This window comes from Hemicordylus capensis, chromosome 1 (assembly GCF_027244095.1).
Source record: "Hemicordylus capensis ecotype Gifberg chromosome 1, rHemCap1.1.pri, whole genome shotgun sequence".
Lineage (NCBI taxonomy): Eukaryota > Metazoa > Chordata > Lepidosauria > Squamata > Cordylidae > Hemicordylus > Hemicordylus capensis.
The window spans coordinates 80,559,468-80,574,925 of NC_069657.1; the positions used below are offsets into that span (position 1 = coordinate 80,559,468).

A 15,458-nucleotide genomic window follows, 5' to 3' on the forward strand; every position below is an offset into this window, starting at 1 on the left:
TGTAAGTGTGCTGTCTGGCCATATCTTCTTCTCAGAAGTCAAAAAGCCCACACGATAGCCTCACATTAGTATGAAATTATCTTCAAGCCATAACAAGAGGCCTGCAGTACCATATTGCAGAAACAAAAAGATTTAATCCTGATGGTGCTATAGAAAACAACTAGTTCTAATGCAGTCTACTTCATGCTTCTGTTAACATGGTGACTCTTACCTAAGATTCCCTCTTATGGGGGATCCTAGGTGAATTTGATTTGCATCTGACAAAGGAAGTTACAAAAGGAGGTTGTCTATACTTTGAGAGGCTGTCGTCTTGATCTGACATGGCAGATTGGCAAAAGCCCAATCCCATCAGCGTCCTCTAGGCACCCCTTCAAATGGGTTGTAAATTTGCATGTATTGGACTGTAAACACACAAATTATTAGTGGGCACACAAGGACAGATATACACATAGTCATGGTGATCTCATAAGCATTCTTCCTTTTGGAAAGTAGACTAAGAAACTTCACTAAACATTTTTTATTTTATTTTAGTGAGATTAAAAAAACTGTAATGAAGAATAAGCAGTAGATGTCAAGCTAACAAAATAATTCTTTGTCAGGGATTTAAACCGTATTGCAAATGATCTGCAGAATCTCAAACTCTACAACAGGAAAATACAGTCATCCGCCACCAACCGTGAGGGTTCTGTTCTTGGAAAACCTTGTGGCTGGCGAATTCGCAGTAGACGAGCCATTGAAACCAATGGCAAACAGGCTTAGGGTAATTGCAGCCATGTAAAGACCGAAAATAAAGTAAAAATAGATAGAATCGCCCCTGGACCCCCGGAAATGGCCCCTCTAGCCCCCCGGAAATCCCCCCCTCCAAAAAAAACCTGGTGTTTTTTTAAAAATAGCCAAACCACAGATACCCGGGGCGCAGTTGGCGAGGGCAGTCACAATTTCCCAGTCGCGGATACTCAAATCCGCGATTGGGGAAACTGCGATTGGTGAAACCACAATTGGCAAAGGACGACTGTACAGCTGTTTTTCTGCAGTGGACTTGCAATGTTGTAGCATTATAACACAAAGATAAAATCCAGAATAAGGCATTGGCATTGCAGGGACTGCGATGTCACAACATAAGAAGTATGGAAGCACACTTGGCAGATCCGTAGTGACACTGTTGTAGGGTTTAAACTGGAAAGTGCCATGGGCAGCCACAGACTGATGCTGGTTGTTTGAATATCATGGGTGCTGCCCAGATGAGTAGTGTGCTGCAGTAAATAGTTCTACAGATTATAAATCTCTGAAACACAAGGGAAATTAGTTGGAAGCCCAAAAACAATAGGATGAACAACTATAGGGCTTTCTTTTCAACACATGCAAGAGTCAGCAAATGTGACTAGTCTCTCCTTTGTGCTAGTTCTTCATGAATTGTAGCATGTTTGAACTGGATTGTTTTCCTTTCTTTAATCCTGATGTTTTGGTGTTTTGTTTTCCAGAAAGCTACCCAAATCAGCAATGTTCCTTTCTTAGATGAATCCTCAGGCTCTGATGATGACTGCGGCTCCCATGTTAGTTTCAGAACCTCCAATGCAGGATATGAGCCCAGAAAAACAAGCACACCAGGCAGCCCTCGTGCAGTCAAACGAGGTTAGATAGAAAAAGTGTAGCATGGTTTTCTGAGTTGCTGGGGAAAGATGTTTAAAGTCAGAAACATGCAGCCCAAGCTGATCTGGGCAGATCTAAACTACCATAGAAAAGTGAAATTATTTAAGTTATTAAACTGGAATCAACTTTCATCTGGTGTGAATAATAACAATTAACTCCTCAGCATATGGAGAAGGAGCATAACTTCTAAAACTTAAGTAAAATTCCTCGGTTACTTGAATTCTGTGAACCCAGAAAAGTGAATGTCTCAAACTGGTCATATGTCACTGAAAAAGCATTTTTGCAACCAAGTTCCTTTTTAAAAAAGAAATGTTAGTTGGCTCCTGTCAGTTGGCTCCTGTTGGCATTAATTAGTTGTCATATAAGCTATACCTGCTAGGACTGTGGATCTGGTGTCTTCCTATCAGATGTTGCAAATGTTAGCAAAACTTGTAAATGGCTCAACAGATTTTGTAACCTCCCTCCTGTGTCCAGAGATTCTATCTGATCTAAGGATTACATAATTTGGCCAGAGGCAGACAGATTGCTAAAATCTGAACCCTTTTTAATGTACCTGTCTTTGGTCCAGGGGCTGTAAAATGAAGGCACAGACATCCTTGTAGAATTTGCAACATTTTACCTGTATCCTTCTGTAGTCCAGGATTTTAGAATTTGGTGGGAGAAAAATTGATGTTTTCAATTCTCCCGAAGGCCTATTTCTGTCTTGATCAGATGTCACACATATGGTTTTATGAGCAAATGCCTAGCCTGTGTTGAATCAGCCATGAGTTAATATTGTAGCATTAATGCCAGTGTTTTTGTTGAAAGCCTGGCTCCCAACGCAGCCCACTTTTTGCACTGAGGGAGGGTGGAGTGTAAAGACTTCTGCTCATGCAGAGGTCAGGCATAGCACCTCTGTCTGGCTTCAAATTGTTCTGTAACTTTATTTTTTCAATCAAACATAGACTTGGATAATTGTTGTAATTGTTATAACAATGTTTTAATTTTGGTTTCTGCTTAAAATATTAGACAGAGAATGCTTTTTACATTGCTTTCCAACTAACTCCCAGTGCAACTATGCTTCCTTGCATTATTGCAAACTTAATATTTCTTACTGAAGGCATTTAATTAGCTGAGAGTTGTTGAGATCTCACTCACTGGGGAGTGGGAGTCACTGAGTGCTGAATTATCAAATGTGTAATGTGCATGTGCAAAATGGCTTTTAGAAAGCTCAGGATACATAAGAACAGCCCTGCTGGATCAGGCCCAAGGCCCATCTAGTCCAGCATCCTGTTTCTCACAGTGGCCCACAAGATGCTGCTGGAAGCCACAAGCAGGAGTTGAGGGCGTGCTCTGTCTCCTGCCATTTCTCCCCTGCAACTGGTTCTCAGAGCCATCCTGCCTTTTGAGACTGGAGGTGGCCCACTGCCCTCTGACTAGTAGCCATTGATTGACCTCTCCTCCATGAAGTTATCCAAACCCCTCTTAAAGCCATCCAAGTTGTTGGCTGTCACTACGTCCTGTGGCAGAGAGTTCCACAAGTGGATCACACGTTGTGTGAAAAAGTACTTCCGTTTGTTGGTCCTAGACCTCCTGGCAATCAATTTCATGGAGTGACCCCTGGTTCAAGTGTTATGTGAGAGAGAGAAGAATTTCTCTCTCTCCAAATCATGCATGATTTTGTAGACCTCTATCAGGTCTCCCCGCAGTCGTTTTTTTTCTAAGCTAAAAAGCCCCAGGTGTTGTAGTCTTGCCTCATATGAAAGGTGCTCTAGGCCCCTGATCATCTTGGTTGCCCTCTTCTGCACCTTTTCCAGTTCAACATAATCCTTTTTAAGATGTGGTGACCAGAATTGTACGCAGTACTCCAAGTGTGGTCGCATCATAGTTTTGTATAAGGGCATTATAATATTAGCCGTTTTATAAAAGCAACAAGGAAATACCATATAAGTTTTCTATTACCCTTTTTATTTCCAGCAGGTGTCTCTATGTCCTCACTAAGCTCAGAGGGTGACTATGCCATCCCCCCTGATGCCTACTCCTTGGATGAAGACTACTGTGCACCAGAGCATAAACTGCAACGAACATCATCCTACTCCACTGATGGTGGGCTCTGCAGTGTAAGCCATACATCCTCCCCTTCAAAAAAATTTATCTAGCTTGGGTTGGACTTACATATGATATTTAAGATACATTAGAAAAGAGAAGTATCTATCTAGTGCCTGTTAGCAACCACCAAATTCTACATAAAGTGGAATTCTTTGTTTTGACATTATCCCTTATCTATTGAGGTATCTATATAGTTTCAGTTTGAGTGCTGGGTAGGAGAGGAAGACATGTTTGGTTGGTTGGCTAGCTGCAGAGCATAATTACCATTACCGTATTTTTTGGACCATAAGACGCACCGGACCATAAGACGCACCCAGTATTAGGGGCCGAATTGGCCCAAACTACTACCGCCGTGGCCGCCCCCACCGCCGCCCGCCCGCCCGCCCGCCCGGATTAGGGGCCAAATCGGCCCAAGCTAACTGCCGCTGCGGCCGCCGCCGACCGCCCGCCCTCCCAGCTGCCCAGTCCTAACCTTCTAAGCCCGATCAGGGACCCATACTGGTAACTGGAAAAGGAGAGAGGAGCTTGCAAGCAGAGCTCCTCTCTCTGCAAAGCCTCGGCCCGAACTGGTGCTTTGGCTGCAAAGGACGCCTGGAGGTGTCAGTATACATACCCATACCAAAGAAAGGAGACTTAACAGATTGCGCAAACCATCACACAATATCCTTAATTTCACATGCTAGCAAAATAATGCTCAGGATCATCCAATGCAGATTAGAGCCCTGCGTGGAAAGGGAATGCTGGATGTCCAAGCTAGTTTCAGAAATGGCCGAGGAACAAGAGACATTATTGCTGATGCACGCTGGATAATTGAGAAAGCCAAAGAATAGCAAAAAGAAGTCAATATCTGCTTCCCTGACTACAGAAAAGCCTTTGATTGCGTCGATGACATGGTTGTGTAATATCCTTAGGAAAATGGACGTATCAGAACATCTCATTGTTCTCATGAGAAACCTATACACAGGACAGGAAGCCACAGTCCAGACAGAACATGGTGAAACAGACTGGTTCCAGATCAGCAAAAGAGTAAGACAAAGCTGTATACTTTATCCTTATTTATTCAACTTATATTCTGAACATATACTGAGAGGGAAGGTGGATTGGAATAAGATGAGCGTGGCTTTAAAGTTGGAGGAAGAAACATAAATAGCCGGCGCTATGCTGATGACACTACTCTGATAGCTGAGAATGTGGATGATCTGCAAGCTCTAGTAGTGAAAGTCAAGGAGCACAGTGAAAAAATGGGACTACGACTAAATGTAAAGAAGACTAAATTAATGACAACGGGTACAGCAACCAGCCTCAAAAATGATAATGGAGACAGTGAAGAGGTGGATAGCTTCTGCCTTTTAGGATCGACCATCAACAGTAAAGGATCCAGCAGTCAAGAAATACACCGCAGACTAGCACTTGGTAGGGCTGTAATGAAGGCCTTAGAAAGAATATTTAGATACCATGGTGTGTCTATACCTACAAAGATTAGAATTGTTAGGACAATGGTTTTCCCCGTGACACTCAATGGATGCAAAAGCTGGACTTTGAAGAAGGAAGATATAAAAGGTATAGATGCTTCTGAACTTTGGTGCTGGAGAAGGCTTTTGAGGATACAATGGACAGCCAGAAAAACAAACAAATGGACCATAGAACAAATCAATCCAGAATTTTCACTCGAGGCACAAATGACCAGGCTCAAACCATCATACTTCGGACACATTATGCAAAGACCCAGCTTCCTTAAGAAGTCCATAATGCTGGGGAATATTGAAAGAAAGAGAAGAGGACGACCAGCAGCAGGGTGGATGGACTCGATTACAACAGCAATGAATGTACCACTGAGAGACCTAAAAGGTCAAGTTGAAGATGGATCATCCTGGATAGAATCTATCTATGTGGTTGCTAAGAGTTGACACCTACTTGACGGCACTTAATCAATTAGATGCGACCTCTGCTAACTTGGCGAAGAGGCACCTTTTAATGTGATGATTCTCTTTATTTAGCAGAGGGAGAGTAACTGGCCCTATCCACCCCCAGCACAGTACCTCCAGTGACTGTTGCTGGTATCTATCTTATATTTCTTTTTAGATTGTGAGCTCTTTGGGGACAGGGTTCCATCTATTTGGTTTGTGATTTCTCTTTGTAAACCGCCCTGAGCCTGATATTTCCTAATCTATTATGGAGGTAAAACTACAGAGATGAAAAAAATGCTGCTGTTAATTTGGAAATCCAGTCTGAGACCATTTCATTTTGAAAATGAATCCTGAGGCAGGCAGGCAATAGGAGTGTGCACGAATCAAATTATGTAATTTGATTCAAGGTCAAATTGGATTGCAGAACCATAAATTTGATTCATAGAGAACAGCTAGCTTAGCCGAATAGATTTGGGTGATTCGAGTGCCATTTTGAGGCCTGTTTTTCAAGCAAAATGGGCCTCAAAATGTCATTCGAATCACCCAGATTTATTTCGGTTGAAATGGGGGTGATTTGCTTTTATCCCGAATTGGGCTATCTATTTTGAGGGTGATTCAGTTTGAGGTTGAATCTGTGAATTGCCCCCGATTCAACTTGAATCTATTTGGCCTTGAATCGAATTGCACACCCCTAGCAGGCATTTCATGTCTGTGAGGAAGTGCAGCTTATAAGCTTAGCTGTTTATTGAGGGATGAGGTGCAATGAGCAAAGAAGACTGTATATTTTGAGGTGCAGAATGTGCAAGCCCTTTGAGGAGTAGGTGGCAGTATTACATATTGCATTCTCATAGCATTGTACAGTACTTCAGGGGTGCAATACAAGAGGGAGAGAAGGAAGAATGGGCAGTGCTATATTCTGGCACTCTTTATGTGCCCCCAAGAACTAGTGCCCTAGGCGACCACCCATGTCTGCCTAGTGGAAGGGCTGACCCTGGGGCCAGTGCCCAAAGCAAACTTCTTATATGCTTGAACTCGCTTTGTATATACACTGTTAGAGGCAAATTCTCATGGCTATTCAGTGTTGTTGCCTTGATGAGTATCTGTCAAACAAGAGAGGACCACAAACAAATCTCAGCTGAGTCCTTGGCTTTTGTGCACTTCCTCTTCACCATCACCTTAGCCAATGCACAAGAAGTACTTGTTTTCTCTCATTTAGGAATCCCTGGAGAAATCTGGCTATTTGCTGAAAATAAGCAGTCGGATGAAGACCTGGAAAAGACGATGGTTTGTTTTGAAAAATGGACAGATCATGTATTATAAGTCCCCGGTGAGTTGCTAGCAAACATTCATATGAAGATTAATGAGGAAGGGATGCTTGCTTTGTTTAGTCAAATTAACCCTATATTTAAATCCACAACATAAAATAAAAGAAATCTGACAGCTCTGGAAGGCTCTCTCACACTGTCTTCCTGATATGCTCATTCATGATTCAGAAGCATTAGCCAGCAGGAATAAGGTGTTTGCAAAAGAGATGCACACTCTAAATTCTAACTTGGAAGCAGAACATTATAAATTTCATGCAATCAATTGAATGCCCTCCCCCTCAAAGTATTCACTGTCCTAATACTTTTTTTACCCCAGTGTGAAGAGCACTGCAGACTCACATTAGGAGACTATGGTCAGAAACTGAGAGCAACAAGGAGGCGCTTCACATGAGCAGTGTGAAGCACCAAAAGAAGCACTTCAGGGAAAGTGGGTTTGACCCGCTCTCCCCTCAGACAATCGCTTACCTTTCTTCGGGCGGGTAGATCGCCCACCCAGATGAGCAGCAGCTTCCCTAAGGCGCTCCCGCGTCTCCCTTGGGTGCTCTGGGGGGCGGGGGCAGGGAAGCGCTGCTGCGTGGCCCCCCCCAAGAGCCCAGATAATGCACTACGCAAGTTCACACTGTATTACTGGGGGCCCCTCCCCCAAAGTGTGGGCTTCCCTAGCCCAGTTTTTGCTCCATGTGAGAATAGCTTCCTTATTGTCTTCTGTGTTGAGGAGTGCTTTTCATGCATAGTGAGCAATTGCCATTTCTTAACCCTTTCTCCAACAGCCAGATGTGTGCCTACTGTGTTGTGTAAGGAAAAGGAGATGTGGATGCAGGGAGATTTTCTCCATTTTTTCTCCATTGTAAATTCACCCCTTCCCTGCCACTTTGCAGCAAAGAAGCAAAGGTCCCAGTTCCTAGATCCTTGTTTGCTACGAAAGTGCATTTTCACTCTCAGAATATTCACTGCAACTAGCTTGTAGCAACCACTATACTACAATGAAGTTATTTACACAACAATGTGTGGATTCAACTTGCACCATTCATGTGTTCTGTGAACAGCTGCAAAAACTGGACAAATATAGTATATTTCGTAGAGAACAACAACTGAGGATATCTTCATAAGTGATGCCCAAATACTTTTGAGTCCAGAATGTGTCACCTGTGAATGTTGCTAATGTGGGAAAGAAAGCAGAAAGAACTAGTTTAAAACTGAATACAGTACCTTTTAGCCAATATAGTTTTTACACTTAAACTGCAAGCTGAAGATGTAATAAAATCTTACAAAGCATCATTTGTGAAAGTGCCCTAAGAGAACTCCTTATACAAGTCTGTATGGGTTTGTCCAAGCACAGCCACTAAGATAAGAATACTTCTAAAGGCATATTTATTTTAATTGTTCTAATACTCTTCCACTTGGTTTGTGTTTGTTCTTTGTTTTTATATTTGTGATAAGCCTTTCTGAGGGTCCTGTTTAGATGGAAGACGTGGAAACAAGTATTTTATAAATAAAATATATACAGGTGAAACTCGGAAAATTAGAATATCGTGCAAAAGTCCATTAATTTCAGTAATGCAAATTAAAAGGTGAAACTGATATATGAGACAGACGCATTACATGCAAAGCGAGATAAGTCAAGCCTTAATTTGTTATAATTGTGATGATCATGGCGTACAGCTCATGAAAACCCCAAATCCACAATCTCAGAAAATTAGAATATTACATGGAACCAAGAAGACAAGGATTGAAGAATAGAACAATATCGGACCTCTGAAAAGTATAAGCATGCATATGTATTCAGTACTTGGTTTGGGCCCCTTTTGCAGCAATTACTGCCTCAATGTGGCGTGCCATGGATGCTATCAGCCTGTGGCACTGATGAGGTATTATGGAAGACCAGGATGCTTCATTAGCGGCCTTCAGCAATTCTGCATTGTTTGGTCTCATGTCTCTCATCCTTCTCTTGGTAATGCCCCATAGATTCTCTATGGGGTCAGGTCAGGAGAGTTTGCTGGCCAATCAAGCACAGTACACTGTATACTTTTCAGAGGTCCGATATTGTTCTATTCTTCAATCCTTGTCTTATTGGTTCCATGTAATATTCTAATTTTCTGAGACTGTGGATTTGGGGTTTTCATGAGCTGTACGCCGTGATCATCACAATTATAACAAATTAAGGCTTGACTTATCTCGCTTTGCATGTAATGCATCTGTCTCATATATCAGTTTCACCTTTTAATTTGCATTACTGAAATTAATGGACTTTTGCATGATATTCTAATTTTCCGAGTTTCACCTGTAAATCCCCCCAGAAATGCCCCATGCATATGTTCAAACCAAAAGGGAAGCTGCATATGTCATGAGATTTCCTGCAACTGTATTGCCCCTCCTCCTGTGTGGATTGTGCTACCCATGTTGAGTATTGATTCTTCTACATAGTGCATAAAAATGGAAAATCAGCACAGGCACAAGGTGGCCTTTGAGCTGTTGTGGAGATAAAACAGGGGAGAGAAAATCCTGTATACCATCCTATGATCCTTGGAGGAAAGCTAGGATAAAAATGTAGCTGCTAATAATAGTAATACTGATCTCATATTGAATGTTGCCTTTTTCTCCATAGAGTGATATCATTTGCAAACCTCAGGGGCAGGTTGAGCTGAATTCTTCTTGCCAGATTGTGCGGGGTGAAGGATCCCAAACGTTCCAGGTTAGCATTGTTCTTTGACCTTTTGCTTATCATTACTGACAGGGTTGGTAGAAGCAGAAAAAATGGCAATGGCTGTCTTTGTTATAACATACCGGAACTAACCTTCTTTGGGGGGGGGGTTTCCGCTTCAGAAAAGATCAGGCAGATTAACTTCACATAAAATTAAAAGATCTGAAACTTAATTATGGTACAAGGGGAAGCTCATAAATTTTTAATTTTGCAAAAAGCTGTAGGATTCTTCTTCTTTGATACAGCCTGCTCTTCCCTGAATCCTTGGGTGTTTTTACAATAACTTCTGTATAGCTATTCGTACAGAAATGCGGATCGTGCAAATTCATTGCAGTTACCTGATTGTATCACACAACATTTGGTAAGGCTAAGGGAGCTGAGCCCAGTTTTGCACGCACGTGTGAACCGCCGGGATCGGGCCCGATTCCGGTGGCATCACAGCGGCAAACCTGCCTACAAAGCCTCCCCTCAAAATGGGGTTAGGAGACCAAGTGCTCTCCTAATCCCGTTTTTCTGCTCATATGTGCAGCCGTGACTGGCAGACTTGAGTGGGGGGGGGACTCCCACTTGCACGGTGCATTATTGGAGCACGGGGGTGGGGCATCACGTCCCGGCACCCAGACCCTTGGAGCTGTGAGCAGCAGCCGGTGCTCGTCTGGACGGGCGATCTGCCTACTCACCCAGGGAGAGCGGAACAATTGTCTGCGGAGAGATAAGCACTTTTGAGCTTCCTCCCCAACAAACCAGGTAACCCTTTCTCACTGCTTGTGAGAAAGGGCTTGGTAACTATTAGCTAGACATGATAAAGGTTAAAGCTTCTGCTTTTGTCACCTTTTAGTCCAGGCAAAATTATTGCCAGCATGCCTAGGATCCTGAGACTTTTCTGGTTAATCCAAAACCACATAGTAAAACGAACTATCCAGAAGAGGCCACCCATACATAGGCCTGATTTACACACTTGTTTAAAACTTGGTTTCATGTGGGTTACCAAAATTAGCATGATTGTGTGAACCCTTGCTAAGGTGGGAATTTCAGATTCATCTCAGGCCATAAATTATTTTGGCATGGGTGCAGACAATCATGCTAATGTCAGTAACCCACATTAAACTTAGAGTAAAATGATTGTGCTAACCAGGCCATAGTTTTCAACTGGATTTATATTACAGGATTTGAGGAACAGCTAAATTCAGAGCACATATTATAAAAATTCATGTCCATGAGTACCCCTGTGTTTTTCTATGTCAATGAGTGCTATCACCATTCCTCTTTGTTTTTCTATGGCAAGTCACCAGTGCCAATGAACCTTTTTTGTAAAAGAGGAAATGGCTGAACAGTTTCCTTGCTTTTGGGGAACTAGTGACCTAGAATAAATTAAGGGTCAGTGATTTCTGTTGTATTCATAAGCACCTTTATTCCTTCTATGGTTGAGGATTCTAATATTTACTAATGGAAATCTTGTGACCAAAATTTTAGGGGTTTAACAGTTTTACTGTTGCAACAGCCTGTGACATTTCCTTCATCTTTAGCTCATCACTGAAAAAAGGACCTACTGTCTGACAGCTGACTCTCCTAACATCCTGGAAGAGTGGATCCGTGTTCTTCAAAATATCTTGAAGGTGCAAGTGACTAGTCCCACTGATATCCCTCTCAGTGATGCCAAACCCATTGTGAAAGGCTGGCTTACCAAGGTACTGCATAGCTCTTCTAGATACAGGCTTTATTCACATAATATCTTAATCTGGGTTTAATGTGGGTTACCAACTTTTGTGTGAACCCATGCCAAGGCAGGAATCTCAGTCTATAAACCATGTGGGCATGGGTTCATACAATCATGTCAATGTTGGTAACCCACATTAAACCTAGATTCAAGCAACTGTGTGAACCAGGCCACAGTATGACTTGAACCTTAATAGCATGCAAAAATATGGGAAAGCAGAGGCGGACTGATTTGGCATCTTTCTTAATTAAATACAATAAATATACAAAATAATTTAAACCAAATGGAATGATCAAATTATGTGCCTTATAACAAACCTGTGGAACTCACTGTTGCAGTTCACTGGTAGAATCCTAACTACCAGGTTAGGTGCATATAGGTCTTAGACCAGGAGTCATCATCTTTTCTTTTACGATGAGACAAAGATGATCCATTATCACTGACAGAAAATCTGTGCTATTTTGGAGGGAAGAGTCTTCTTCCTACATGCTTGTCTACAGGAAGATGGGGCTCTAGAACAACATTATAGTACAGCAATTATAGGGATTGGGACTTAAACCTAGTACTTGGCATATGCGGAAAGATGGCCACACTCTATGGGGTCTTGTCCTGAGAGGGATTTTAAGTTAAAGATTATTCATCTGATAGGAAGCAAGTACCTTTTTATTTGTAAATCCTCAATACTATATTGAACAATATAATAATTGTAAAGGATGTTTTTGTCCAGAAAGGAGGAAAGATAACATATTATATATAATTGCTTAGCTTTCCAACAAAATTAATGATAAATAATCTTTGCATTCCTGTGCTATTTCTGTAGGTGAAACATGGACGTTCCAAGCTAGTTTGGTGCATACTGACTGGAAAAACATTTTACTATTTTCGAAATCATGAAGATAAGGTATTTTGCTTCCTGCATGTATTCAGTATTTCTCTCATCTTTACTTCAGCCCTAGTCAATGATCTACTCATCTAAAATACAACTTTTTATTTATTTTATTTTATTTTATTTTATTTTATTTTATTTTATTTTATTTATTGAATTCCTTCACACAGCAACATATTATTTTAAAAGTATTGCCAAAACATGCAACTACCAAGAACCAATGTAAACTGTCATAAGAATCTTTAGTCTTATAAGTATATTTAAAATGGTTGCTAGAGCAGAGATTTTACACTATACAATTGTTTGAGTAGGAAGACTGACAAATACAAGATGACTTTATTACTGTATTTATTATTACAGAGAAATGTCCCTGCCCCTGCTCCCATAAAATTCGAATCTATTTTTTCATTGGTCGAATCATTCATCAAATCTATTTCATTGGGTTGTCCAATGAAACTGATTGGCAGAAGATTTGGGATAGACAAAAGGAAGCACTTCTTCACACAGTACATAATTTGGCCATAGTAATTATGACCTGGTCATGTCATGTTTGGATTACTGTAATAGGTTATATGCGAGCCTGTCCTTTAAGAATATTTTGAAGCTTCAGCTAGCGCGAAATGCTGCAGACAGAGAAGAAGAGCTTTGGAGCTAACTGCAGAGAAGGAGGGTTAACCTCCCCTCCCCTGTAGATGATCCTCCGTTGGTCTCTGGACAGACAGATTGCCTGCCCAGATGAGCAGCGGCTTCCCTGTGGCATTCCCATATGGTGCATTACTAGGAGTCCCCTTCCCCCTGAGTGTGCCCGCTGTGGCTGCAAACAGCGTGGCAGACACACTTAGCCTGGTTTTGGGGCGTGCCCGTGCCCAACACTCATGGTGAGCAGCAGGCTACTTAAGAGGGCTCACCGCCATGCCATGCTAGAAGCCACACAGCTCCTGGTGGTTCTCACACACCGCAAAAACTGGGCTGTGCTTCCCTAGCCCCGCTGTTTATGAGAATAGCTTCAGAGTGTTATCAGCGACCAGGTAGTGTGATATACCAGTTTCAGAGAAATTGCACTGCCTACCATGATGCTTCTGGGTTCATTGTAAGGTGATGGCTTTAACCTTCAAAGCCTTAAATCACTTGGGCCCTGGATATCTGAAGGGATATCTGCTTTCATCAGAATCTGTCCGCCACACAAAATTGGATGATGAGGCTTTGCTCCATGTACCAACACCAGCTGAGGCCTGTTTGCTGTGAACACAGGACAGGGCCCTCTCAGTGATTGCCCCTAAGCTCTGGAATGCCCTTCCCAGAGGGCATATCTGCCGGACCCTTTTAGTTTTCTGCCATTGCTAATGACCTTGCTTCTTACCCAGGCTTTTCATGTTTGTTTGTTTCTTTGTTTCTTTGTTAACTACATTTATATTCCTTCAAGGAGCCCAGAGTGGTGTACAGTGCTTGGGATCATCTGCTTTTTACATTGGTTCTGTTTTACTTTTGAATATTAACCACTGCTTTTATTCTTTTTTTTTAAAATGTACATTGTAGAAGTTATGTTTTTGTTATAATTTGTATTATGTACCTTGCCTTGGGACAACATGAAAGGAGATTAATAAATTCTAAAAAGAAGTAAATAGTTGATGGGCAGTAGCCTAGATGACTTTAAAAGCGGAGTAGAAAAATTCACGAATGACAAGTCTATCTATGGCTGTATTGTCACGACAGCTATATGCTACCACTAGGTTTGGACACAATATGCCTCTGAATATCACTTGCTGGGAAACAACAGAAGAGGGCTCTTTGGCTGTATCTTCCCCTTCTGGGCTTTGCAGAGGCATCTGGTTAACCACTGTGGGAAACAGGATGCTTGGCTGGATGGACCTTTTTGTCTGAACCAGCAGGGCCCTCCTTGTGTTTTTATCTAGCCACAGAATTGTGAAATATCTTGCATATACAATTAGTTAGATTTATGTTATACAAATGGTGGCTAACATTTATTATTATTATTTATTATTAAAACTTTTATACCGCCCTTCCAAAAGGCTCAGGGCGGTTTACATTAAAACACCATTAAAATCAGTTAATAATTAAAACAAAAATTATAAAGCATAAAACAATGATTAACAATTAAAAACATCATAAAACAACAATTAAATAATAAAAACAATTTAAAAACAAGTTTTTAAAAGCTGAGAAAGCCTGGTTGAAGAGAAGTGTTTTCAGGTGTTTTCTGAAAATTGCCAGAGATGGGGAGGATCGTATCTCAGCGGGGAGCGCATTCCACAATCTCGGGGCAGCAGCTGAGAAGGCCCATCTCTGTGTAGCCACCAAACGAGTTGGTGGCAACTGGAGACGGACCTCCTCAAGTGATCTCAATGGCCGGTGGGGCTCATAGTGAAGAAGACGCTCTCTTAAATACCCAGGGCCTAAGCCGTTTAGGGCTTTATAAGTTATAACTAGCACTTTGTATTTTGCCCGGAAAATTGGCAGCCAGTGTAACTCCATCAATAAAGGAGTAATGTGGTCTCTCCAAAATGACCCGGAGACCAACCTGGCTGCTGCATTCAGAACCAACTGAAGTTTCCGGACTATGTACAAAGGCAGCCCCACGTAGAGTGCATTACAGAAGTCCAGTCTAGAGGTTACCAACAAATGTACCACTGTTTTGAGGTCATTGATCTCGAGAAACGGGTGCAGCTGGCGTATCAGCCGGAGCTGATAGAAAGCACCCATGGCCTCAACCTGAGAAACCAAGGAGAGACGTTGATCCAGAAGTACTCCCAGACTGCGAACCTGTTCCTTTTGGGGAAGTGTGACCCTGTCTAGAACAGGCAGATCAAAATCATCTCTAGAGTTCTGACCCCGCACAATAAGTACCTCCGTCTTATCTGGATTCAGCTTCAGTTTATTCTCCCTCATAGCAATAGCAATAGCAATAGCACTTACATTTATATACCGCTCTATAGCCCAAGTTCTCTAAGCGGTTTACAATGATTTTAGCATATTGCCCCCAACATTCTGGGTACTCATTTTACCGACCTCGGAAGGATGGAAGGCTGAGTCAACCTTGAGCCCCTGGTCAGGATCGAACTTGTAACCTTCTGGTTACAGGGCGGCAGTTTTACCACTGCGCCACCAGGGGCTCATCCAGCCCATTACTGCTTCCAGGCAGGCATTTAGGAAGGATATGCCAACT

General features: G+C 42.0%; 1 protein-coding gene across 5 annotated transcripts in view; it reads left to right on the plus strand.

The window, feature by feature from the left end:
• Positions 1-15,458, plus strand: part of PLEKHH1 (pleckstrin homology, MyTH4 and FERM domain containing H1) — a 108,434-nt gene that overhangs the window by 52,697 nt on the left and 40,279 nt on the right. For 3 of the 5 annotated variants that reach the window (XM_053274440.1, XM_053274430.1, XM_053274456.1), the window contains 6 exons: positions 1,482-1,632; positions 3,607-3,749; positions 6,862-6,972; positions 9,576-9,662; positions 11,198-11,359; positions 12,209-12,289. In XM_053274440.1, coding sequence (XP_053130415.1) covers positions 1,482-1,632; positions 3,607-3,749; positions 6,862-6,972; positions 9,576-9,662; positions 11,198-11,359; positions 12,209-12,289 — 735 coding nt within the window. The remainder of the gene's footprint in view (positions 1-1,481; positions 1,633-3,606; positions 3,750-6,861; positions 6,973-9,575; positions 9,663-11,197; positions 11,360-12,208; positions 12,290-15,458) is intronic. The other 2 variants (XM_053274448.1, XM_053274466.1) reach the window with 1 other exon arrangement.